The sequence below is a fragment of the Ornithorhynchus anatinus genome, chromosome 8 (genome assembly GCF_004115215.2).
Source record: "Ornithorhynchus anatinus isolate Pmale09 chromosome 8, mOrnAna1.pri.v4, whole genome shotgun sequence".
NCBI lineage: Eukaryota > Metazoa > Chordata > Mammalia > Monotremata > Ornithorhynchidae > Ornithorhynchus > Ornithorhynchus anatinus.
In genome coordinates this window covers 3364964-3391635 of record NC_041735.1, presented here as the reverse complement: position 1 = coordinate 3391635, position 26672 = coordinate 3364964, and the positions used below count along the sequence as shown (strand labels likewise).

At 51.9% G+C, this 26672-nt stretch overlaps 1 protein-coding gene across 3 annotated transcripts in view; it reads left to right on the top strand.

Moving 5' to 3' along the window:
* The window catches only part of CGNL1 (cingulin like 1), a 70977-nt gene that overhangs the window by 13293 nt on the left and 31012 nt on the right, over positions 1-26672 (top strand). For all 3 annotated transcript variants that reach the window (XM_029070216.2, XM_029070217.2, XM_039912951.1), the window contains exons 2-8: positions 13721-15165; positions 20133-20227; positions 20937-21039; positions 22235-22336; positions 23122-23270; positions 23765-23900; positions 26042-26254. In XM_029070216.2, coding sequence (XP_028926049.1) covers positions 13741-15165; positions 20133-20227; positions 20937-21039; positions 22235-22336; positions 23122-23270; positions 23765-23900; positions 26042-26254 — 2223 coding nt within the window. In that variant the 5' untranslated portion in view covers positions 13721-13740. The remainder of the gene's footprint in view (positions 1-13720; positions 15166-20132; positions 20228-20936; positions 21040-22234; positions 22337-23121; positions 23271-23764; positions 23901-26041; positions 26255-26672) is intronic.

Genomic DNA, 26672 nt, shown 5'->3' with positions numbered 1-26672 from the left:
GTGTGCATGTTTTTACACTCCCCTCTCGGGACACTCCCAGCACCCCCACGGAGTCAGACCTGGCTATTTAGGCTTTTTAAAAATTTTTTTTATGGTACTTGTTAAGCGCTTACTATGTACCAGACATTGTTAGACAGTCATTAGCCAAACCACCTTCAGAGAGGCAGCTGGTGGAACAGGGATTGTGACTGATCTGATCCCCTTGTACCTATTTAGTAGCTTCTTAGCACTTAGTACAGTGCTCTGCACACAGTAAGTGCTCAATAAATACGATTGAATATGATTGAATGGCATGTAGGAAGTGCTTGATGCCTACAATGATAGTAACAATAAGGATAATGGTGGCGGAAGTTACCTGGGCTCAGGGCACTGTAGCTTGGAGGCCAGGAAAGATGTGGCTGTAACGTGGGTGGGAATTGGACGCAATCTTTTACTGCTGTTTAATTGGCATTTTTGGCTGGCGGGTGGTGTCCTTATGTCTGCTCCCCCTCCCCCAAAAGGTGCTTCCCCAAGGGCCAAGGAAAACTACTAGAGATGCAGTGGGGCTTAATGGAAAGAGCACGGGCTTGGGAGTCAGAGGACATGGATTCTAATCTCGGCTCTGCCACTTTTCAGCTGTGTGACTTTGGGCAAGTCATTTAACTTCTCTGTGCCTCAGTTACCTCATCTGTAGAATGGGGATAAAAATTGTGAGCCCCACGTGGGACAACTTGATTACCTTGTATCTACCCCAGTGCTTGGCACATAGTAAGCACTTAACAAATATCATTATTATTGTTATTATTACAGTCTGGGCTACCTTGGATTGTTTCCCCTCTCTTCACCGTGAGCCCACTGTGGGCAGGGAATGTGTCTACTACCAACTCTGTTATACTCTTCTCTTCTAAGTGCTTAGAACAATGCTCGGCACATAGTAAGTCCTCAGTAAATAACAATTGCTTGATTGAATGAGTGATTCCAACTAGGTTGGCCAGTGGCTCTCCGAGTAGCATGGAGTAGTGGATAGAGCACACACCTGGGAGTCGGAAGATCATGGGTTCTAATCCTGGCTCTACTTAAGACTGTGAGCCCCAGATGAGACAGGGACTGCGTCTGGCCTGATGATCTTGTATCTACCCCAGCGCTTAGAGTGCTTGGCACATAGTAAGTGCTTAACAAGTAGCATAATTATTCATTATTATTATTATGGAGAACACTGCATCTCTCTCCACCTACAGAGGTGTGGGCAAGCAGCCGGGAGTCACAGATTACAGAAGATCCGAACCCAGGGGGACCAGTGGCTTTTTTCGGCCCAGGCTGGAGGGAGAGTCTTGGGGCCGGAGAGTAGTTTTTAGGCACTCTGGAAAAGAGAAATGCCCATGGGAAAAAAGCCGCTGCAGGAAAAGGAGGGGGCAGGGAATGAATCAAAGTTCGTCTGAAGAAGAATTGATTAGTTTTTGCTTGCGGAGGGGGATGGGGGAAAAATAGGATCTGGTGTGGATCGAATGGCACAGAATTCCCTGCTGGGCCAAGTTCGGATGAGTCTCTAAATAGACTAGACTGTGCTTAGTACAGTGCTCTGCACATAGTAAGCACTCAGTAAATATGAATGAATGAATAACTGCTGAAGGTGGAGGTGACCGGCGGGGCCAGGCTCCCCTTCTACCCCCATCCACCATAGCCCCCCCTTCCTCCTCTATAGCCCCCTCCCCACTAGTCCTTCCCCTACTCTGAGAGCTTCCCCATCCTTAGTAATAATAATCATTATGGTTCTTGTTAAGTGCTTACTATATGCCAGGAACTGTTCTAAGCTCTGGGGTAGATACAAATTAATCAGATTGGATATAGTCCTTGTCCCACATGGGGTTCCCACCCTTATTCCCATTTTACAGATGAGGTAACTGAGACCCAGTGAAGTGACATGCCCGAGGCCACACAGCAGACTTGTGGCGGAACTGGGATTAGAACCCAGGTCCTCTTGACTCCCAGGCCGGTGCTCTATCCAATAAGCCACGCTGCTTCTCAATGATAATAACTCTGGTATTAGATGCTCACTATGTGCCAAGCCCTGGGGTAGATACAAGATAATCAGGTGAGACACCGTCCCTGTCCCACTGTATAAGAAGGTGCGAGAACAGATATCGAATCCTCATTTTGCAGATGAGGGAACTGAGGCACACAGACGTTAAAGGACTAGTCCAGGGTCACAGAGCTGGGATTAGACCCCATGTCCTGATGACTTACAGACCCTGCTGGTGCTCTTTCCACTAGGCTACCCTGCTTCTCCCTACGAGTAGAAATAACTTTAGTGGAAGCAACGTGCTGGAGAAGTGAGGGTGCGGGGAAAGGCGAAAATGGGAAGAGGGGTAAGAAAGTTTTGGATCGGACCCTAACCGCCCTGAAAGAGCAAGGAGTGTTTATTGTGGTTGAGAAGCTATTCTTGGCGCGGAGGTGGTAGGGGTTAGGGCGGGGGTTATGCGGATATTGTTTTGAGTCCCAGCACAAATCTTTCCTTCTCTTTATGGATTTCGTCCTCTGAAGAGACTTCTTTGTTCGGGAAAAGAGCACAGCAGATCACAATAACAGGGACAGAAGCAGCCAACGTTGATTTTCATTTTCTTATAAGGATTGTGTTGAGCTTTAATAAAGCGAGATCTCCTGCGGCCCTCTAAAAATACAGGACCGGATACACCCTGTATTCAAACAATAATGATAGCGCAGGGCTGGGGTAAGATCATTTCCTTTGGAACAAAATAAAAAGCCTTCAGGATTCCCAATTGGAGGAAAATGTAGTAAAACAGCCTAAAGCTTCCTGTGTCAAACAGGTTAGATGGATTCGAGCTGCTTGGACACAAACCGGCAATTGTACTCATAAGTGCAAACCGCTTTTAGAAAGGTCCTGGGATTTCACAGCTGCATTGTCCTTCTCTGATTTCATTTGCAACATTAATGAGAATAGTTTCTTTCCTTTGGCTCTCCCTTTCTCAGTCAATCATATTTATTGAGCACTTACCATGTGCCAAGGACCGTACTAAGGGCTTGGGAGAGTACGATATAACAAAAAAAAGACATTCCCTGCCCACAATGAGCTTACAGTCTAGAGACTCCTCCTTCCCTCCCTTCCTCTCTCCCACTTTTCTTCTTTCCCTCCCCTCCTCACTTTTTCTCGTTCCCTCCTCTCTTTCCTTTCCCCCCCTGGATATGGGGAATGAGTTTTCTCATTAACGTCATGCCCCTCCCCACGGATGGAGAGAGGGAAGGGAATGTGTCAGTGGGCCCGGAGGTTTCTCAGAGGGAGGTGGGAGATGGCGGGGTGGAGGATGTTCTCAGGGGAAGGTGGGAGATGTTGGGGAGGAAGGTTTGGACCCCAGCCTTGGGTCATCTGAGAACGTTGAGTGCTTCTGTCCCCGTAGCTTTCTGACTGCAGCCGAAGGTCACGATGGCTCTGTCGGTTGGAACACGCGGAGTCAGAGCACAAGCGGTTCCCGCTCTTTGTCCGTGCCTTTAGCAGACTCCCGTTGGGATCAGTTTTGGTTACAGCCTAGAGTGATTTTTTTCTTTTCCCCAGCGGGCCCCTGGGAGGGAGGGAGGGAGGGAATCTGGAGAACGCCGGCCCCAAAACTGGGCAGGGAGCCCATTCCAGGCCTCCCCCGTCCGCTGTCCCGGAATGCCGGCCTGACGTGTTTTTGTTATTCCTGGTGGGGCTGGGGGCTGGACCCGCTTCCCACCATGGACTCGGGACTGGGCCGGGGGGGGGGGGAGGGGGGGGAGAAAGGGACGGCTTGTCCCTGCTTGAGGCAAGGGCAAAACCCTGGCGGGCATAACTGGATTGCTGGGTGAACTTGAGCCAGTCACTTAATCTCTCTGAACCTCAGTTTCCTCAATCCACCTCACTCTCACTGGGATGTTGTGAGGGCAGAGCACAGAGATGGAGTGTAAAAGCACTCTGGAATTAGGACGCCCTCCCGAACTTAAGGAATTGTTGGGGTCTTGAAGCTGGCAAAACTATCCACCCTGAAGCGGTTGGGGTCTGAAAACCAGGTGGAGGTTGTGGGGGAGCAGGCTTGAAACCTCTGGATGGTCTCATCACCTTCATGGGGTGGGGGTGGGGGCATGTGGGGGCAAGGGGGCACTACCAGGCCTCAGTTTCCTCAGAAGCCAAATGTGACTAATGATATTCGTCATGGGCCTTGCCTGCTTCTAGGGCTGGGGCACTTCGGTGCCTGGGGCAGCTGAGGCCGTGGGGTCAGATAGCTTTCTAATAATAACAACAACAACAATAATAATAATGATACAGTGTGGTATTGGTTAAGTGATTATATGTGCCAAGCATTATATGAAGTGCTGGGGTCAAGTCAACCTAATCGGGTCAGACACAATCGCTACCCCACACTGAGGTCACGGTCTTAGAAAAGGAGAACAGGAGTTGAATTCCCATTTTAAAGATGAGGAAACTAGGGCACAGAGAAGTTAAGTGCCTTGCCCAAGTCACACAGCAGGCCAAAAAGTGGCCAAAAGGGATTAGAATCCAGATCCCCTGACTCCCAGGGCGGGGTTCTTTCCACTAGGTCTCTAGTCTGTAAACTTATTATAGGAAGAGAATGTGTCTTTTTTTGTTCTTATATCGTACTCTCCCAAGCGCTTAGTGCAGTGTTCTGCACATAGTGCACTAAGCTCTTGGAGTAGGGTTCTCCCAGCTGTCTTTTCTGTTAAAAATCGATTTTTAGTACTGATTGAGTACCTACATTATTTTAATGTCTGTTTCCCCCTCTAGATTGTTGAGAAGCAGCGTGGCTCAGTGGAAAGAGCATGGGCTTTGGAGTCAGGGCTCATGAGTTCGAATCCCAGCTCTGCCACTTGTCGGCTGTGTGACTGTGGGCGAGTCACTTAACTTCTCTGGGCCTCAGTTCCCTCATCTGTAAAATGGGGATTAAGACTGTGAGCCCCCCGTGGGACAACCTGATTCCCCTGTGTCTACCCCAGTGCTTAGAACAGTGCTCTGCACATAGTAAGCGCTTAACAAATACCAACATTATTATTATTATTATCTCCTTGCGGGCAGCGAGCCTGTGTACCAACTTTGTTATATTGTACTCTCCCAAGAGCATAGTACAGTGCTCTGCACACAGTAAGTGCTCAATAAATATGATTGATTAGGACACTGTACTGAGTGCTAGAGAGAGAATAGAAATAAAAGACACTGTCCCTGCTAATAGAAGATTGTGACTCCTTACTCTCTTGTACTTTCCTAAGTGCTCAGAGCAGTGCTCCGCACCCAGTAAGCACTCAATAATAATTAAAAATAATTCTGGTATTTATTAAGTGTTTACTGTGTGCCAAGCACTGTTCCATTAATTGACTGTTTGATTAAATAAGGGAGGTGGACAGGCTGAAGTGATTTGTGGTTTGTAAGAGCAGGAGAAAGCAGAATTTCAAGTCAAAATAGCAAGATTATGGAAAGACGAGTGGATAGGTAATGTTGGTAGAGTTACGTGTTCCTAAGGAGAAGCGGTATGGCCTAGTGGATAGAGCATGGGCCTAGGAATCAGAAGGACCTGGGTGCTAATCCTAGTTCCATCACTTGTGTGACCTTGGGCAAGTCACTTCTCTTTGGCTCAGTTAACCTCATCTGTAAAATGGGGATGAAGACTGAAAGTCTCATGTGGGACATAGACCGTGTCCAACCTGATAAGCTTATATCTGCTCCAGCATTTAGTACAGTGTCTGGCACATAGTAAGTGCTTAACAACTACCATAAAGAATAAAAATCTACCCCAGAGCTTAGTACAGTGCCTGGCACCTAGTAAGCATTTAACAAATGCCATTTTATTATTATTATTATTCATTCAGTCATATTTATTGAGCACTTACTGTGCGAGGCATTGTACTAAGCGCTTAGGAGAGTCCTATACAACAATAAACAGACACATCCCCTACCCACAACAAGCTTTCAGTCTAGAGGAGGGAGACAGACACTAATATAAATAAATAAATTACATATATGTATTATTATTATTATCATAACCCCAGGGGGAGATGAATCAGAGAGGGCTTCCTGAAGAAGGTGGGGCTTGACTTCCTGGAGGCTTCAGAAGGGTTTTGATAATAGAAAGAGCTGTGGTCTGGTGGGTTTGATGGAAGAGGCCAGGGAGACTGTAGGAATGAGGGATTTGAGATAGAGGGTGAAGAGTGAGGCCCCTGGAGAAGCTGAACTTGAAGGGAATGGAGTGTGAGCTGGAGGTACCTAGCGGAGGAAGAAAACACTTCAGGCAGATGGGGAAGCTGGGCGGAAGCTGAGGGCAGTGTTAACCCCCTGGGCACTATAGGACCTCTAATGATAATAATAATAATTATGGTATTTGTTAAGTGCTTACTATGTGCCAGGCACTGTTCTAAGTGCTGAGGTGTATGCAAGCAAATCGGGTTGGACACAGTCCCTGTCCAATGTGGGACTCACAATCACAATCCCCATTTTACAGATGAGGTAAATGAGGCCCAGAGAAGTGAAGTGACTTGCCCAAAGTCACACAGCAGACAAGTGGCGGAGTCGGGGATTAGAGCCCGTGACCTACTGACTCCCAGACCTGTGCTCTATCCACTAAGCCATGCTGCTTCTCCACACTGCTTTATCTAGACTGTAAGCTTGTTGTGGGCAGGAAATATGTCCGTTATGTTGTATTGTAATCTCCCAAGCACTTAATAGAGGTGCTCTGCACACAGTAAGTGCTCAATAAATACGATTGACTGACAGGATGATTACTGAAGGCTTTGAGACTGTTGGAGTCCAATCTGGGCTTCCATTTCCTGCGGTGGTGTCATGCCCCCCCCGCCAACCCCCATCCCGACACTTTGGTGCAGCCGGACATTTCCCTCTGAAGCCGGTCCTGACACTTGGGGCGCAGAAGGTTTTGTTTTGGCCGACGGGATGAGGAGAGCCCCCCTCCCGGCCGCCCCCTCCTCTGTTCCCTTCCCCCCCCCCCCCCCCCAGCAGCGGCCCCGCCAGAAACGGAGAGATTGTTGCGGAGGAAATCCGGCCGGGCTGTCTCTCCGCAGGCAACTGAGGAAAGGGAGATACCGGCAAAATATCCCTTTTCCTCAGGAGGGGCATGGAAACCTCAGAGTTTCCAAGTCCGCTCGTTATCTCAAACGAAACACTTGTTCTGGGAGGACGTTAGGAGCCAAAGGATGTCAGGAAATGTATGTGTTCTTTGGAGTTGCGAATTCAAAGGAGATAGGGCCTAGAGGATGGGAACGGGGAGAAAGAACCCCACGTCCCCCCAGCACTCCCTCACCACCAGGCAGATGGACTGTGCAGCCAGATGAAGTGGGGTGAGGTGAGAATCAGTGTGGCCTAGTGGCAAGAGCACAGGCCTGGGAGTCAGAAGGACTGGGTTCTAATCCTGGCTCTGCCACTTGTCTGCTGTGTGACAGTTGGGCAAGTCACTTCACTTCTCTGGGCCTCAGTTACCTCATCTCTATAACGGGGGTTAAGCCTGTGAGTTTAGGAACTACAACCAACCCGATTGGCTTGTATCTACCCCCACTGCTTAGTACAGTGCCTGGCATATAGTAAGTGCTTAGCAAATACCACAATTATTATTAGTATTATTATTATTAGGGCTGCATCCCGGAGCTACCATGTTCCCTCCGCCCCCGGCTCCCAGCTTGGCATGACCCGCTCCCTCCCCAAGGCTTACCATCCTCCGGAGGTTCGGGAGAGGGGTGACCTGGCTTATTCCAGAAAATCCTCCCCCATTCCACCCCCCAGCACTATCCCAGTTCCCCTGCCCAACTGGCTTCCCCCTCCCCACAGAGGGATCTTGGACAAGGCACCGCCATGACCCTCCCTCTCCGGTGGTGGACGGAAATCTTGGCCATCGTGGTGGGGCTCGGCTCCTAGGATGCAGGTCAAGGACTCAGTTTTTTTTTAATGGTATTTGTTAAATGCTTACTATGTACTAGACACTGTACTAAGTGCTGGGGTAGATACAAGCTAATCAGGTTGAACACAGTCCGGTCCGTGTCCCACATGAGGCTCACAGTCTTAAACCCCTGGCTCCCTCTGATCAATTATTAGAGGGTGTTCCCCATCCTTCTAATAATAATAATGGTGTTTGTTAAGTGCTTACTCTGTGCCAAGCACTGTTCTGAGCCCTGGGGTAGATACAAGGTAATCTGGTGGTCCCATGTGGGGCCTCACAGTCTTTATCCTCACTTTACAGATGAGATCACTGAGGGACAGAGAAGTTAAATGACTTGCCCAAAGTCACAAAGCTGATAAGTGGCGGAGCCAGGATTAGAACCCACATCCTCTGACTCCCAAGCCCGTGCTGTTTCCACTAAGCCACGCTGCTTCTCTAGGTCTGTTCCACCTAGCTGCCGCGTTCTGAACCAACTGCAAGCTCCTCAAAGCAGGGAAGTACTTGGCTTCTGGAATCTTCTCCCAGAATAATAATAATAATTGAGGCGTTTGTTACAGCATTTTTTATGTGCTAAGCACTGGGGTAGATACAGTACAATCAGGTTGGACAGAATCAATCAAACAGTGGTATTTATTGAGCGCTTACTATGTCCAGAGCCCTGTAATAATAATGATGGTATTTGTTAAGCGCTTACTATGTGCCGAGCACTGTACTAAGCACTTGGAAGAGTACAATACAACAGAATTAGCAGAAACATTCCCTGCTCATGGATGAGTTTACAGGCTGGAGGGACAAGTTGGCTCACGGTCTAAAGGGGAGGGAGAACAGGTATTTCATCCCCATTTTACAGATGAGGTAACTGAGGCGCGGAGTAATTCAGTGACTTTCCCAGGGTCACCCAGCGGGCGAGTGGCAGAGCCGGAATTAGAATCCAGGTCCTCTGCCTGCCAGGGCCGGGCTCTTTCCACTAGGCCACACTAATCTGTTTTCAACGACACTCGGGCCCTCCTCGGGCCCTCGACCTGTTCCTCTCGGTAGTTTCTGAGTAAGGTAATTTTCTTCCCATTCTAACATACACACACATCACACACCCTCACACCAGTCACGGATTCATCACAAATATAATAATAATAATAATGTTGGTATTTGTTAAGCGCTTACTATGTGCAGAGCACTGTTCTAAGTGCTGGGGGAGATACAGGGTCATCAGGTTGTCCCACTTGAGGCTCATAATTAATCCCCATTTTACAGATGAGGTAACTGAGGCCCAGAGAAGTTAAGTGACTTGCCCACAGTCACACAGCTGACAAGTGGCCGAGGCGGGATTCGAACCCATGACCTCTGACTCCCAAGCACGGGCTCTTTCCACTGAGCCACGCTGCTTCTCGTATACCACAGACACTCTGCACACATCACACCCCAAGCACGCCCCCGCAACACACACACTCTACAAACCCTCACACCACTCACACATTCACCACAAACCCCATGCACACATCACAGCCCATGTACCACACATGCACACTCATACACCCGACAAATCATTCCACACCACAAGCACCACACTCACCTCTCCTAGGGAATTGTCCCCAAAGAACCGGGCCTCTGCAATTGGTTGAGGGAGCAGGGCTTGTTTTCAGAGTTAAATATTTCTGAGTTGGCCGGTTTTCTCTCTAAATATTAGCTCTGGAGACGGTAAAGCTGGCTTTGTTCCCATGCTGGCTCTGAAGCCTGGAAAGCAGGGTTGAACACCCACCCCCACCCTCCTGGCCCAGATTGCCTCAGTTTCCTCACATTGACTGCGTTATACTTTTTTTTTTTCCTTTCACATCTGGATGGTGCCCACTCTGGCTGGGCATTTATTAGGTGCCCACCAGAGGCAGATCACTATACTAAGCTCTTGGGAAAAGACAACATGGACAAGTGGCATGTTCCCTACCCACTAGAAACTTTTTTTTCATTGTGGTATTTGTTAAGCTCTTGCTATGTAGCCAGACAGTGTAAGCACTCAATAAATACGATTCATTGAATGAATGAATTCATTCATTCAATTGAGTAAGTACTGCGTGCAGAGCACTGTACTGAGTGCTTGGTAGAGTACAGTATAACAATTTACAGAGTTTCCCTGCCCGCAGCAAGCTTACAATCTAGAGGGGGAGACAGACACTAATATAAATAAATGAATTACAGATATGAACGTCAGTGCTGTGAGGCTGGGATGGGGGATGAAGAAATGGAGCGAGTGAGGGTGATGCAGAAGGGCATGGGAGAAGAGAAAAGGACGGTTTAGTCAAGGAAGGCCTCTTGGAGGAGAGGGGCTTTTCAATAAAGGTTTGAAGGCGGTAGAGGGGAGAGCCATTGACTGCTGCCATTCCACTACCACTTCCCCAGGGCAGCCCCCATCCCGACCTCACATTCTGGGGAACCAAGCGTCACTTCCTGGGGCGTTCCGAGTTCGAGTTCTGATCCTGCTCCCAGCCCTGTGGAGCTGTGGGAGAATCACTGTCCCTCTGCTCCACAGTTGGTCCTCCCCAACCTCCCATCCCCAGCCCCCCTGCTCAGAATTCCCGCGGCAGGTCCCCCTGCTTCCCACCCTGCCGTCATCCCCCCACAATCAAGGGCAGCAGTGGCCACCTGGTGAGCCAGGAAGTGGCCAGAATTGGGGTTTGGGCTGGGAAGACCCAGCTGCCTCCCCCCCATGTGAATGGTGTGTCTGTCTGCCCCCGCTTCCTCCACTAAATTATCTGCACCTCGAGGGCGGACTATCTCAACCACTCTGCACTCAATCGATACCATCATTGATCTGTTGATTGATTGGAAGATGTGGGGGCCGGAGAAATTAGAGAGGTCAGGGTAGAGAGAGATCCAGTTTGGGTAAATGCATAACGTTGTGTCCACTCACTGTCCGTTCCATCTCTCCGTGGGTAACACTTTCCGCATGTGAGTCCTATTGCAGACTCAGGCCTCCAGTGGCCACCAGGCCGCTGACCCCAGGTGCAGGAGTTCTTAATCTGACCGTCCCTTCTGACCAGGAGGTCAGTCAACCTCCCTCTCCAGTGGGTGGGTGTGCGACCCCTCCCAACATACACTCCTGGCCCTTGGCAAAATTCCAGTGAAATTGTGTGGTCTGCACTGACGAGTTCTGTCCTTGGCAGGTCCCCAGAGGCCGGGCTGAGGAAGATCGGTTCACTCATTCATTGAATCGTATTTATTGAGTGCTTATTCTTTGCAAAGCACTGTACTGAGCGCTTAGGAGAGTACAATATAACAACAGACACATTGGGTCCTTGAAGTTGAGTGGACGCTTTGGGTGCCAAGAAGTGGGGGGAGAACCCGCGGTCCTCCCGAGCATCCTGGTGCCACATGGGGGACAGTCCTGGGCTGAGTGGCCAGGGAGGTGACCGGGGCATCGCTAAGGGGCAGGTGGTCCCAGACCAGTGGTGGTCACCGGCTTTGGCCGAGGGCAGCTGGCAAGGTGGGTGGACAGCCCAGAGGTGCCTGGGAAAGCAAGGGCGGAATGTTGCTCAGAGTCACTGGGACCGGCCTCCTGCCTCGGTGTGGAAGCGCCGACCTCCATTCCTGCCTGTGGTGCCGGGCTCAGCGGCGTAACAGGAGAGGGGGTGCTGCACGTTTTGGGGAAGTCAGAATGGAGAAAGCAAATATTTGCTCTCCGGGAGGCTGTGTGCAAACACGGACCCTAAACCAAGGAACGAACTGGAGGGGAGTGGGATTCTCACCTGAATCCCTGAGTCTCAGTTACCTCATCTGTAAAATGGGGATTAAGACTGTGAGCCCTATTTGGGGCAGGGACTGTGTCCAACCCAATTTGCTTGTGTCCATCCCAGTGCTTAGTACAGTGCCTGGCACATAGTGCTTTACAAATACTATAATTATTATTATTATTCATTCATTCAATCATATTTATTGAGCACTTTCTGTGTGCAAAGCAAATCCCTGCAAGTGTGAGTGTGTGTATGTGTGTACGCATGTGAATGTGCCCTCCACATAGCAGCTCTAAAGCTCATTGCGAGCAGGGAATGTGTCTGTTTATTGTGTATTGAACTTTCCTGAGTGCTTAATACAGTGCTCTGCACCTGGTAAACGCTTAAGAGAATCAGCATGGTGTAGTGGATAGAGCTTGGACCTGGGAGTCAGAAGATCATGGGTTCCAATTCCAGCTCCGCCACTTGTCTGCTGTAACTTCACTGTGCCTCAGTTATTTCATCTGGAAAATGGGAATTGAAACTGTGAGTCCCACGTGGGACAGGGACTGTGTCCAACCTGATTTGCTTGTATCTACCCCAGTGCTTAGTACAGTGCCTGGCACGTAGTAAGTGCATAACAAATGCCATCATTATTATTATTAATAAATCTCTCCTAGGTGTGTGTGTGTGTGTGTGTAGGGGACACAATCCCTCTTCCCTTTCCAGATCCCTGTGTGTGTGCATGTGTGTGTACGCGCATTCCACATCACAGCTCTGTGCCTCAGCTCTGCCTGCAGATTCATTCATTGAGAAGCAGCACGGCCTAGTGGATAGAGCACGAGCCTGGGAATCAGAAGATCATGGGTTCTAGTCCCGGCTCTACCACTTGTCTGCTGTGTTGCCTAGGGCCAGCCACTTCACTTCTATGGGTCTCAGTTACCTCATCTGTAAAATGGGGATTAAGACTGTGAGCCCTATTTGGGGTAGGGACTGTGTCCAACCCAATTTGCTTGTGTCCTTCGCAGTGCTTAGTACAGTGCCTGGCACATAGCGCTTTACAAATACTATAATTATTATTATTCATTCATCAATCAATCATATTTATTGAGCGCTTTCTGTGTGTAAAGCACTGTACTGAGCACTTGGGAGCATACAGTAGAACAATAAACAGACACTTTCCCTTCCCAGAGGTGTGTGTGTGTCTGAGTGGAGAGTCCTGGAGGCACTGGGGGTGGGAGAGGCGGGATGGAGTGGGGCTTGCCAGATCTGTATCTCCAGCCACCCCCCACTCCCTAGCCCTGGGCATGTGCCCAGCGGGGATGTCCCCCCCAACCATGGTGAGTGGGGAGATGCACGTTCTCTGGGTGGGGGTGGGGATGGGGATAGGTATCCGGCCAGGGCTTCCTCGGAGATTACTGCATTCAGGACGGTGGGGCTCCCTGGCTGGCTCCAACCTTCCAGTGCCGGTCATCCCAAGCTGCAGTGGCACCCCATTCATTCATTCATTCAATAGTATTTATTGAGCGCTTACTATGTGCAGAGCACTGTCCTAAGCGCTTGGAATGTACAAATCGGTAACAGAGACAGTCCCTGCCCTCTGACGGGCTTGGAGTCTAATCGGGGGAGACAGACAAAAACAATAGCAATAAATAGAATCAAGGGGATGAACATCTCATTAAAACAATAGCAAATAAATAGAATCAAGGTGATGTACATCTCATTAACAAAATAATAGAATCGAGGTGATGTACATCTCATTAACAAAATAAATAGGGTAATGAAAATATATACAGTTGAGCAGACGTGTACAATGCTGAGGGGAGGGGAAGGGAGAGGGGGAGGATCAGAGGGAAAGGGGGGAAAAGAGGGCTTAGCTGAGGGGAGGTGAAGGGGGGTAGAGGGGGAGCAGAGCCCTAGTCAGGGTCTGGAATGCAGACCCCTAGCCTGGACTGGTCTCCCTGTCTGGTCTATTCTGCTGCTCGGCTCTCTCTGGGCCTCGGGGGGTTCTCTGTCCCAAGCAACACCTTCCCCGTTAGGCCGGAGAGAGCCCTATTTCCCTGGGGAGCGAGCCCCGGTCACCAGGGAAACTGATAGCTCTCTCCACTTCCTTTGCAGTGGTCCGGCAATCCGGAGCCATGGAGCTGTTCCTGGGCGAATACAAGCCTGTGCAGCAGGACTACGGCCTGCACCTCCGGCTCTCGGGGGAATCGGCCCAGGTGGCGCCGACCACCCCCAGCACCAAGGCGGGGTCCTACGGGGTCAGCATCCGGGTCCAGGGCATCGACGGCCACCCCTACCTGGTGCTGAACAACGCCGAGCGTGGCCGACCCCTCTCCGAGAGCGCCCAGTCCCGTCCCCAGCCCCTGCCGCACCGTGGGGGGCCCAGACCGGCCGACCGGGTGGACGAGGCGTGCTCCGCCAGCCACCCGCCCGCCCTGCCCGGCGCCAAGTGGAGCCCCAAGGTGGCCCGCCCCTCCGAAGACCCGCCCGGCACCCCGGAAGGTGGGGAGGGTCCACCTGAGCCCCCGCAGCAGGGCGAGGCAGAGGGCCGGATCCCGGCGGAGGGGCCGGGGGAGAGCCTCGGGCCCACCAGCCCCCAGGCCCAGAGCCCTATGGAAAGCGAGAAGTTGGGACAGAGGGTCCGCGGCGGCCCGCCGAAGCCCCCCAGTCCGCCCCTGCTCCCGGGCAGCCCGGCCCCCTCCGGGGACCCCAAAGGCCCAGGCGTCCGGGACGGAGGGTCGGAGGAGCCGGGGTCCCCCGACGGCAGCCGGGACGCCGGGACCCCGCGGCCGGATCTCCTCCCCTTCCGCCGGCAGGACTCGGATGGGTCCCGTTCCCGCCGGTCCTCCGCCTCGTCGGCCGCGACCGCACCGCCCGCCACCCCCTCCTCGCCCAGGCTCCTGGCTGGCGAGCGGGATGGCGCGCTCCACGCCAACAACGTCAACCGGCACGAGAACCGGCGCTACATCCCCTTCCTGCCAGGCACCGGGAGGGATGTGGACACGGGGTCACTGTCCGGTGTGGACCAGCTGATCGAGAAGTTCGACCAGGGCGGCGCCCCGCGGCGGGGTCGGTCCGGGAAGCGGGGCCGTGTCCGGCCGGGAGACTGGAAGAGGTCCCGCAGCGTGGACAGCGCGGACGGCCCCTTCCCCTTCAGCCTGCGGGGGGACCCGGCCTACCTGGACGAGTTCAACCGTAACCTGGGCAAGTCCACCGAGCACCTCCTGCGCCCGTCCCAGGTGTGCCAGCAGCAGAAGCCCCACGACCGCCGGTCCGCCAGGAGACCCCCCTCTGGCCAGGCCCCGGACGCCCCGGAGGGAACCTCCCGGACCCCGAAACCTGGGAAACAGAAGCAGCAGCATCGCCCCGAAAACAAAGCAGTTCCTGACCGGAAGGCGGGAAAGCTGGCCGCGCTCCCGGCCCAGGCCAGGAAGGGAGACGACGAAGTCAGGTTGGCCACCGCCACGCTGCAGCTACAAAACCACGTCTCCGCTGCCGCACCCGAATCCACCACCAAGAAAATCTCCCTGAGGACGTTTCCAGCGGCCCCGGGTACCCAGGTCAGTCGGTCAGTCAGTTGATTGTGTTTATTGAGAGCTTACTGTGTGCAGAGCGCTGCACTAAGCGCTTGGGAGAGTACAATAGAACAATAAACAGACCCATGCCCTGTCCACAACAAGCTTATAGTCTAGAAAGTAGCTTACAGTCTAGAGTCGAGTAATCATATTTATTGAGCGCTTACTGTGTGCAGAGCGCTATACTGAGTGCTTGGGAGAGTACAATAGAACAATAACAGACACATTCCCTGTCCACAACGAGCTTACAGTCTAGAGGGGAGCTTATCAGTTGGTTGGCCAACTGGAGGGTTTGCTGAGCGCCTATTGTGTGGGCAGAGCACTGTACTGAGCGCTCGGGTCAGTGCTACAGTGGTAGTGAGTGCCATCTCTGCCTTCGAGTTGCTCTCAATTTAGCGGGGGGCACGAGAGACTCGGCAGGCTAGGGGAACGAGGAAGACGGGCACGAGAACTGGTGCGAGCGGAAGTACTGAGCCAGGAGTGGGGTGGCTGAAACCTTAGTAGGGTAATAGAGCAGTCATAATGATGGCTCTTATTTAGGGCACAGTCATTCATTCAGTCAGTCGTATTTATTGAGCGCTTACTGTGTGCAGTATCACGAGCCAAGGTGGTTAGATACAAGACGGTCAGCCCCGGCCCCCGGCTCTGTCCCTCCGGAGGCTTAGGTCTAAGAGGGAGGACAGGTATTTTACCTTGAGGGAACAGTCACTCAGAGAGGTGGAGTGACTTAGCTGAGGTCACACAGCCAGCCTGACTAGAGCCCAAGTCTCAATCAGTCAGTCAGTGGTAGAGAAGCAGCGTGGCCCAGGGGATGGAGCACGGGCCTGGGAGTCAGAAGGACCTGGGTTCTAATTCCGGCTCTGCCGTTTGTCTGCTGTGTGACCTTGGGCAAGTCACTTCGCATCTCTGGGCCTCAGTTACCTCATCTGTAAATTGGGGATTAAGACTGTGAGTCTTATATGGACCAGGTACTGTGTCCAATTCAATTACCTTGAATCCACCCCAGGGCTTAGAACAGTGCCCAGCACATGGTAAGTGCTTAACGAATACCATTTAAAAAAAAAGTTGAACATCTTCTTTGTGCAGTAAGCCTTTAAAGGTCACATCTCCTCCAAGAGGTCTTCCGTGATTAAGCCTTCTTTTCCCTGGCTTCCTCTCCCTTCTGCTTCATCTGTATCCTTTGGGCATTTGATATTCATCCCACCTCAGCTCCTCAGCACTTAAGTACATTTCTGTAAATTATTTATATTAATGCCTGTCTCCCCCTCTGGACTGTAAGTTCATTGTGGACAGGGAACATGTCTACCAATTCTGCTGTATCCTACTCTCCCAGGCGCTGAATACAGTTCTTGGCATACAGTAATCGCCCAATGAATGCCATTTATTGATTGCAGAGGACTCTACTAAGCACTTAAGAAGGTACAATACAAGAACTGGTAGCCGTACTCCCTGCCCACCAAGAGCTTAAATCTATAGAGGGAGACAGATATTACAGTAGACTAGGGATAAGGGAAATAGTAGAGTATAAGAATATTTACATAAGTATTGTGGGGCTGAGGAGGGTCTCCTGACCGCCCCCCCAACCCCAGGCTTTTGTCAGAAGACCCGTCAGCGTTTAGCAGAAAGAGCTTGCAAAACCTCCTAGAGGGAATGCAATTTCCGGAAGCTTGGACCCAGGGAGAGCCGTGTCCTGGAGGATTGAGAGTGTTCCAGGCCAGACGGATCCAGATGCCAGGAGTCGTGACGTCATTCCCGGGCCACGTCTGGAGCTGCCAACAGTGAATGCAGAAGCCGCCTCTGCTCCAGGCAGGAATTTCCTCCCCCTAAGGTCCAGGAATCCTCCCCACCCCCAGAGCCCTTTTGGAGCAGTCAGTCAGTCATTCAGTTGTATTTACTGAGCACTTACTATGTGCAGAGCACTGTACTAAGAGCTTGGGAAGGTACACTATAGCATTTGTAGTGCTATATATAGGACACATTTCCTGCCCACTACAAGCTTACAGTCTAGAGGGGGAGACAGGCAATAAAATAATTGTGCATATAGACATAAGTCCTGTGGGGTTGAGAGTGAGATAATAATAATGTTGGTATTTGTTAAGCGCTTACTATGTGCAGAGCACTGTTCTAAGCGCTGGGGTAGATACAGGGTCATCAGGTTGTCCTACGTGAGGCTCACGGTCTTAATCCCCATTTTACAGATGAGGTAACTGAGGCACAGAGAAGTGAAGTGACTTGCCCGCAGTCACACAGCTGACAAGTGTCAGAGCCGGGATTAGAACCCACATCCTCTGACTCCCAAGCCCGGGCTCCTTCCACTAAACCATGCTGCTTCTCTAATCCATATGCATAGGCAATGCAGAAGGGAGAGGGAGTAGGGGAAATGAGGGCTTTAATTAGTGAAGGCCTATCGGAGGAGATGATTTTAATAAAGCTTTGTACATGGGGAGAGTGGTGGCCTGTCACATATAAAGGGGGGTGGGATTTCCAGCCCAGAGGGAGGACCCGATGGAGAAAGTGCAGGTCAGGCAGCTGGGAGAGATAAGGATTATTTAATCCCGACTCTGCCACAGGCATCCTGTGTGACCTTGAGCAAGTCACTTCACCTCTCGAGGCCCCAGGTTCCTCCTGTGTTAAAAGGGGATAATTGTACCTACTTCTCCCTGCCTCACAGGGATGTTATGAGGATAAAAGGAGGCCAATGCTTTAGAAAAATAAAAACCCTCTATAAACCCATGGTGCTACTATCATTATTATTATTGCTGTTGTTATTGTTATGGCTACCGTCACCATCATCATCATCATTTGTCCAGATGAAAGAGTTTCAGGTTTGAGGCCCTGTCGAGGTCTGTGTGGCCTTTAAACTCAGCTCCTCTCACCTAAAGAAACTGCTTCTCCTCTAAGGTCCGGGAGGAGGAGGGGGAAGCCGAGGCAGGAGAGGTGAAGAGAGGAGGAGAGCAGGGAGAGAGCTGTACATTCCAAGTGCTTAGTACAGTGCTCTGCACATAGTAAGCGCTCAATAAATACTACTGAATGAAGGAATGAATGAATGAGAGGTGAAAAGACAGGTAATGGCAAGAGGCCAGAGTCAGGAGACAGGAAGTGAGGCAGCCGGGTGCTGGCTGGCGTCCTGGGCTACCAGATCTCACCTTTGGTTTTGGGGGCCGGGAGGAATTGTGGATTTTCCTAAAAGCACTCCTACGGGGCCTTCCTGAGTGACCCTGAGGAAAACGGGGTATCCAGGAAGCATCTGGGAGTCAGCGGTCATGGGTTCGAATGCCGGCTCTGCCACTTGTCAGCTGTTTGACTGTGGGCAAGTCACTTAACTTCTCTGTGCCTCAGTGAGGTCACATCTGTAAAATGGGGATTAACTGTGAGCCTCACGTGGGACAACCTGATTACCCTGTATCTACCCCAGTGCTTAGAACAATGTTCTGCACATAGAAAGCGCTTAACAAATACCAACATTATTATTATTATCCGGGTGTCTGGTGATTGTCTTGGGTGGTCACTGGCTCTTTGGCCGTAGGCTCGAACAGCGTGGTGCTGCCCGTGGGGAAACGGCAGCTCTGTCCAAGAGCTTGTGGTCCATGGCTACAGTTTACCCAGATGATGCTCCCCCTCAGATAATAATAATAATAATGTTGGTATTTGTTAAGCACTTACTATGTGCAGAGCACTGTTCTAAGCGTTGGGGGAGATACAAGGTCAACAGGTTGTCCCACATGGGGCTCACAGTTAATTCCCTTTTTACAGATGAGGTAACTGAGGCCCAGAGAAGTTGTGACTTGCCCACGGTCACACAGCTGACAAGTGGCAGAGCCGGAATTCGAACTCATGACCTCTGACTCCCAAGCCCGGGCTCTTTCCACTGAGCCACGCTAGATCCCTGCCACTGTTACCACCCTTGCCCAAAACCTCTCCGCTGCCCGCCCTGGCCCCTGGGACCCCTGTGTTTCTGGGGACGGGGGTTTAAGGGATTGACTAGGCACTCACTAGGTGCAGCAGGAAGTGCTTGGAAAAGCTTGGCCCCCAGAAGAGACCTGTCCCCTGCCCTCGTGGAGCTTCCACTCCAACAAGGAAATAAGAAGCAGTGTGGTCTAGTGGATAGGGCACGGCCCTGGGAGTCAGAGGATCTGGATTCTAATAGTCAGAGGATCTGGATTCTCATCCCAGCTCTGCCCTGTGCTTGCTTTGTGACCTTGGGCAAGTCACTTCTTTGCCTCAGCTTCATCCGTGAATTGGGGATCCAAAACCTACTTGGCCTGTGAGCCTTGTGTGGTACAGGGACTATGTTTGACTTGATTATCCTGTACCTTCCCCAGCACTTAGAACAGTTGTTGACACATAGTAAGCACTTAACAAATACCATGATGATGATGATTGTTACCTGAAAACGTTCACAGCTGGAGAAAGCAGAGTCCAATCAAAGGGACACCAATGCCCACCTTAAGTGTGTGGGCTGACCCCCTGGTCCCTCTGGGGTCAATCAATAAGTGGTATTTGTTGAGCGCTTACTGTGTGTCGAGCACTGTACTGAGCGCTTGGGAAAGTTGGTAGACACAATTTCTGCCCACAGGGAGTTTACAGATTATGGGGGAGACTTGTTTGGACCAGGAGGCCGGCCCATCCAGCCTCTTCAGCTTCCCTAGGGGCGCAGCCAGAGTCCCACCAGGGGTGGTATGCATCAGGGTCTCGGGTCTGCTTGCTGAGCGTACAGGACCCGGGGCTGTCCCGAAGCCCCAAGTGAGGCCTTGCCTCTGGAGTGGACATCTGGATACCAGGAGTGTAAGGGCAGAGACAGGAGCTAGCATGGCTTCCCCTTGTGGTGCCGGGAGGGGGACGGTCTGTCAACCTCCGCTTTCCACATGGGTGGGAGATCATTTGTGGGGGACAAGGTCTGCCCAACCCCACCTGCCCCCAACAGCCTGCCGCACCTGCTCTCTGTGTTTCAGGCCACGCCGGATCTCCTGAAGGGCCAGAAGGAGGTCGCCCAACAAGGCCATGAGGAGACGGCCAAGCAGATCCTTTTCAATTACCTCAGAGAGGGGTGAGCGACTCCTTGTCCTTCGTGGTGGCCCTGGCCGGAGGTCAGGGTGGGGCTGTTAACTAAGCTCGTCCTGTCCTAGGAGGCTCCCATCCCCCTGAGCTGATCCGGGGTTAGCAGGGTGGGAAACACATGGTTTTGTGGGGTGGTTTTTGCGGCTGCAGATTCCTGGTTGTTTTTGAGGACTCCTGGGGACTAATATAGGGGTGGGGTCCCTCTCAGAACAGACTTAAGAGGCTCAAAGAAAGTGTGTTTTCTTTGTGAAGGGGAAAGTTGAGTGCCCTGGGACAGGTTTCCAGGGGCGGGGGTCAGGGCAGTCCTTAAATGAAGCAGGACGCCCAAGGAAGGCGGTCAGTCTCACCCTCCCTTGGTAAGGTCTGAGTGGCCACGGGCCAGACCCTTGGGGGGACTGACCGCAATAGTGGTCACAGCATCATCCGGTGAAGGGCTCAGGGTGGGGGGTGCCACAGGTGGAGGCTGAAAAAGCCCAGCTGCTCACGGCCCTCTCTCCTCCCTTCCCAGGCTGGGGCCTCCAGGGTTCCCTGGAGGTTAAAGTGTTTCAGAGGTAGCTGAAGGTCTTTTCTTCCTCCTTCAGGCGGGTGGTCTCTGAGCTCCGATCCAGGGGGCCTGTCGGGGAGTGGGGAGGGCCTCTGGAGGGTGGGGCCGGACCGGGCCTGGCTCACCCGTGCCATCTTTGGCTCACTGCCAGCAGCATCGACAATGATGACGTCACCAAAAGGAAGGTGAACCTGGTCTTCGAGAAGATCCAGACCCTGAGGTCCCGGGCGGCGGCGAGTGCACAGGGGAGTAGCCAGGTAAACTGGGTTTGGTCTGGGGGCCGGGGGAGTGGTGGGGCAGCGGTGTGTGGGCAGCGGTGTGTGAGGATGGGGTAGTGAAAGAATCCAGAAAGCAGGAAACACCCCTGCTAAAGGGCTCAGAATCCTGGGGCAAGGGAAGACCTCACAAAATGCCATCCTGTCCGTTCCCCTGTGTTCAGGCAGGGCTCTCCTGAAGAGACCAGCCCGGCACCTAGCTGATAATGGAGTTGGGAGCTGGAGAGTGGCCCAGGGTCAGAACCGGAAGCGAGCGGATTTCCTCTCGCGTCAGGAGAGTGAGGGTTGTTCACTTGGGCGGCCCCGGCCAATGGCCACTGGCACTGAATTTCACTGGCTTCGAACCATGGGGCAGCTCTCCATTCAGTGCTCTGGCGACTTCAGAGGCCACACCTTCATCACCCTCCCCCTCCCCCCTCCCCTTCCTCAGCAGAAGCAGTGTGGCCTAGTGGAAAGAACAGGAGACCTTCGTTTTAATCCCTGCTGTGCCACTTGCCTGCTGGGTGACTTTGGATGAGCCTCAGTTTCCTCATCTGTGAAATGGGGATTCAATACCCATTCAATGACTTCTCTCTACTCCTTAGCCTGTGAGCCCCACGAGGGACGGACTGGGTGCAATCTGATTGCGTTGTATCTTACCCCAGCACTTAATATAGTGCTTGGCCCACAATAAGTGCTAAATAAACTCAGATTCAACAATCAGTGGTATTTATTGAGTGCTTACAGTGTCCCTAGCACTGTACTAAGTACTCAGGAAAGTACAATACATAGAGTTAATAGATGCAATCCTTGCCTACAAGGAGCTTCCAGCATACCACAATGATGATGATTATTAGTTGGTATTTGTATTTGTTTGTTAAGCGCTTACTATGTGCAGAGCACTGTTCTAAGCGCTGGGGTAAACACAGGGGAATCAGGTTGTCCCACGTGGGGCTCACAGTCTTAATCCCCATTTTACAGATGAGGGAACTGAGGCACAGAGAAGTTAAGTGACTCGCCCACAGTCACACAGCTGACAAGTGGCAGAGCTGGGATTCGAACTCATGAGCCCTGCCTCCAAAGCCCGTGCTCTTTCCACTGCGCCACGCTGCTTCTCATTATTATTATTACCTTATAATATTATTATTATTACCTTATTATTACCATAATAATTACATTATTATGATTATTACCTTAGGCTGCTGAGTCTTCCCTCGAACTCAAAACTCTGCTGGAGCAGAAGAGCAAACTGAGCAAGGAGGTGACCGAGCTGCAGAAGAAACTGGACCTTGAGATGCAGGTATGGTGGTCAATCCGAGATGGCCGGAGTAACTTGGGAGCTAGAGACTCTCCCGAGTCCCGGACCCATCCTGGACGGGCCAGGCCCCTGGACTGTGGGTGGGGGGGGGTCTTCACTCAAGTTCAAGGTGGACACAGCAGGGCCTGCCCTATATCCCCCCCTGGGGTGGAGAAGGGCAAGGGATGTGGACAGGGCCTTGTTTTAGAGATTCCGTCGCTTCTCCTGCCTAAAACTTATGTAGTTGCCTCTCCCACCAGACTGGAAGCTCCTTGAGGTCAGGGATTGTGTCTTCTAATTCTTGTACGCTCCTAAGCACTCGGTACAGTGCACTGCTCACAAGAGGCACTTAGTACATCATTCTGCTCACAGGGGATACTCAGTAACGGATCCCTTCCTCATGGGCAGGAGAGGCGACTCGAGGGCTTTTCCCTCATAACAGCAGTCAGTTAGTCAATCGTATTTATTGAATGCTTACTGTGTGCAGAGCACTGTACTAAGCGCTGGCTTGTGCCCAGAGCTGACTGTGGCAGCCAAGTCAGACAATAGCATCCCTGGCATTTGGCTGTGATTCCTGGTAGCCCCTCAGCCGGTCAGGCAGCCGGGAAGCTGTGTACTTGCCCGGGATGCGGGCCCAAAGCCCGGAGAGGTCAGGACTTTGTATTGCCCCCAGGGTGGATCCAGGGCAATGCCCAGCAGTTAGTACAGTACACCGTGCCGGGTTTGGGGGGTACCCGGGGCACTCCTGGTCACTGCCATTCCCTCACTGTCGCGCTTGGCACCATCAGAACCAGCAGAACCTCAGGGAGGAGAGGGACCAGACGAGGGGGAGCCTAGAGGAGCTGCAGCGACAGCACGAGGGGAAGGTGGAGGAGAACGCCGAGCTGCAGAAACAGATCGGACAGGGCCAGACCGAGCTCCGGAAAACCCTGGAGGAGTAAGTCTAATGGGCCCGGGTTGTAGTGACCCTCCACCGGCTCCCCTGGAATGCCTCCTCTCTGGGCCAACATCACCCGCCCCTCCCGCGCCCCTCCCCTACCTCACTTCCTGGAGGAGGTGTCATCTTGAGAAGCAGCGTGGCCTCGTGGATAGACCATGGGCCTGGGAGTTAAAAGGACTGGGATTTGAATCCCAGCTCCTTCACTTATCCACCGTGTAAAAGTCACTTCACTTGTGCCTCTGTTCCCTGGCCTGTAAAATGGGGATTAATATGGTGAGGCCCATGTGGGACATGGACTGTATCTACTCCAGTGCTTAGTACAGTGCCTGGCATATAGTAAGTGCTTAACAAATATAAAAAAAAGAGAGAGTTTTGCCACAGGGGAGGGATGTGATTGGGTGATTTGAAGTGGGAGGAGGGTCTTGGGTGTCCGGACATCAGCCACGCCTGATGCCCCCGCCTGACGTCCTCACCTCCTCCTTCACCCCCAGACTGTTCCGGGTGAGGATGGAGAGGGAGCAGCATCAGCTGGAGATCAGAGACCTACAGGATCAGCTCTCAGAAATGCACGACGAACTGGACAGCGCCAAGCACTCAGAAGATGGGGAGAAGGCGGCTCTGATCGAGGTGAGGAGGCAGAGAGAGAGCCGCTCTGCCTGGGGACGCCCAGACTGGGCTGCCCCAGGTGGTGCCCACCGGGGTCCTGCTTGGTGAGGCCGGGGCGGAGGGAGCCCCGGTCCATGGCGGGGGTGGACCGGCCTCACCAGGCCTTCGGGACAAGCTCTGGCCTTGCCATTACTACACAAATGCAAGCAGTGTGGCCTAATGGATAGAGCGCGGGCCTGGGAGTCTGAAGGACCTGAGTTCTAATCCCAGCTCTGCCTCTTGGCCTGCCGTGCCACCTTGGGCTAGTCACTTTTCTCCATCTCAGTTTCCTTATCTGTAAAATTGGGATTCGGCACTTGTTCTTCCTCCTACTTAGACAGCAAGGCTCACGTCAGACGGGTTTTTTCCTGACCTGATTAACTTCTGTCTACCCCAGTGCTTAGAGTGGTGCTTGACATATAGTAAATGCATAATAAATACCATAAAAAAGGGGGTGCACAAAGATGCTGTTACTATTACTATCACCAGGTCTCAGAGGGTTTGGATAGACTGGAGTCCATGGTCACTGAGGGTGGGGGGAGTGGAATTATTTCTCTCAGTACTATTTATTCAACACCTTCTAGTACCAACTGCTTTATTTAGGGCTTGGTGAAGTACAGTAAAGACAGGTAGAGAGAGAACTGAGAAGCAGCATGGCCTAGTGGAAAAACAATGGGCCTGGGAGTCAGCTGTCTTGGGTTCCAATCCCAACTCTATCAATGCCTTGCTTTGTGACCTTGGGCAAGCCATTTAACTTCTGTGCCTTAGTTTCCTAAACTGCAAAATAGGGGTTCAGTACATGTTCTCCCTCCAACTTAGACTGCGAGTCCCTTGCAGGACAGGGACTGTTGTCTACTATGCTTAGTACAGTCCTTGGCACATAGTAAGTGCTCAACAAATGCCATTTAAAAAAAAGCCCACGAGGAGTTTCCAGGGTAACTGACAAGGCAGATCAATCAATTATATTTATTGGGCACTTATTGTTTATTAAGAGCTTCAGAGAGTACAATCTAACACTATCATTGTTTTTTGGCTCTTTCTGTGATATTTGTTAAGCACTCACTATGTGTCAAACACTATTCTAAGCTCTGGGGTAGGTAAAAGTTAATTCAGCCGGACATAGTCCCTGTCCCACATGAGACTTACAATCTAAGTAGGAGGGAGAGCAGGTGTCCCCATTTTTCAGGTGAGGAAACTGAGGCACAGAGAAGTTAAGAGACACAGCAGGCAGTTGGCAAAGCCAGGAATAGAACCCATGTCCTTCTGACTCCCAGGCCCATGTTCTCTCCAGTAGGCCACGCTGCTTCTCATTGTTATTTTATTAATAATAATAATCATGCTGTTTGTTAAGTGCTTACTATGTGCCAAGCACTGTTCTAAGCACTGGGGTAGATACAAGGTAATCAAGTTGACCCAAGTGGGGCTCACAGTCTTCATCCCCTTTTACCGATAAGGTAACTGAGGCAGAGAGAAGTGGCTTGCCCATGGTCACACAGCAGACAAATGGCAGACATAGAAGCAACGTGGCTCAGTGGAAAGAGCATGGGCTTTGGAGTCAGAGGTCATGAGTTCAAATCCCAGCTCTGCCACTTGTCAGCTGTGTGACCGTGGGCAAGTCACTTAACTTCTCTGTGCCTCAGTTACCTCATCTGTAAAATGGGGATTAAGACTTTGAGCCCCACGTGGGACATCCTGATTCCCCTGTGTCTACCCCAGCGCTTAGAACAGTGCTCGGCACATAGTAAGTGCTTAACAAATACCAACATTATTATTATTAGAACTCAGGTCCTCTGACTCCCAAGCCCGTGCTCTTGCCACTAAGCCACGCTGCTTCTCTAACCGTATTCAATATTTGATATTTTATAACAATATACAATATAACATGGTCACGTTCCCTGCCTAAAACGAGCTCCCTCCCCCGGGGCCCAACCCAACCGTACCCAGTGTCTCCCCGTCTAAACTGTAAGCTTATGGTGGGCAGGGAATGTTTGTCCTCTCCAAACCGCTTAGTACAGTGTTCTGCACACAGTAAGCACTCAAAAATACGATTGATTGAATGAATGAGCGAACCCAACCAGACCCAATCAGAGTCTCCATTTTGTGTCCCGTTCCTGCACCGGCAGGAGCTGCTCCAGATGAAGCACGAGCTGCAGGAGATCCTGATCAGCCGAGAAGAACAGGAAGACCTTCTCCGCAGGAGAGAGCGGGAGTTGACGGCCCTGAAAGGCGTGCTCAAGGACGAGGTGTCCAGCCACGACCAGGAGATGGACAGGCTAAAGGAGCAGTATGACGCGGAACTGCAGGCCCTACGGGACAGCGTGGATGAAGCCACCCAGGTGAGCAGGCCGCCCCTCCGTCGGTGAAGAAGGGAGAAAAAGCGTTGCCGAGTTGGGGTAAGGCTGTTACTGGAATGTGGCTCCGCTGCCGGTGGTGTTCCAGACGGAGTTGTTCCGGGTAACGCCGTTCTGGGCGGTGTGGTCCCAGAGGGCTTGGTCCCGGGAGGTGTTTTTCCAGGTGACGTGGTCCTGGAAAGTGCCGCTGGCGGCCTGGTCTCGGTCCCGTGGACCCCACGCCATTTGGTTTCACAGCCGGCACGAGGCCGAGACAGGTTTAGACAGAATACGAGGGAGAGACCAGAGAACGTCTTCTCACGTCTGTTCTGGTAGGAGACAATCCTCACGTGTGAACGAGGAGGCTCGGAGCAGGTGGAAACGGTGGTACACGTGCACGTGATGAAGGTCCAAGTGGGACACT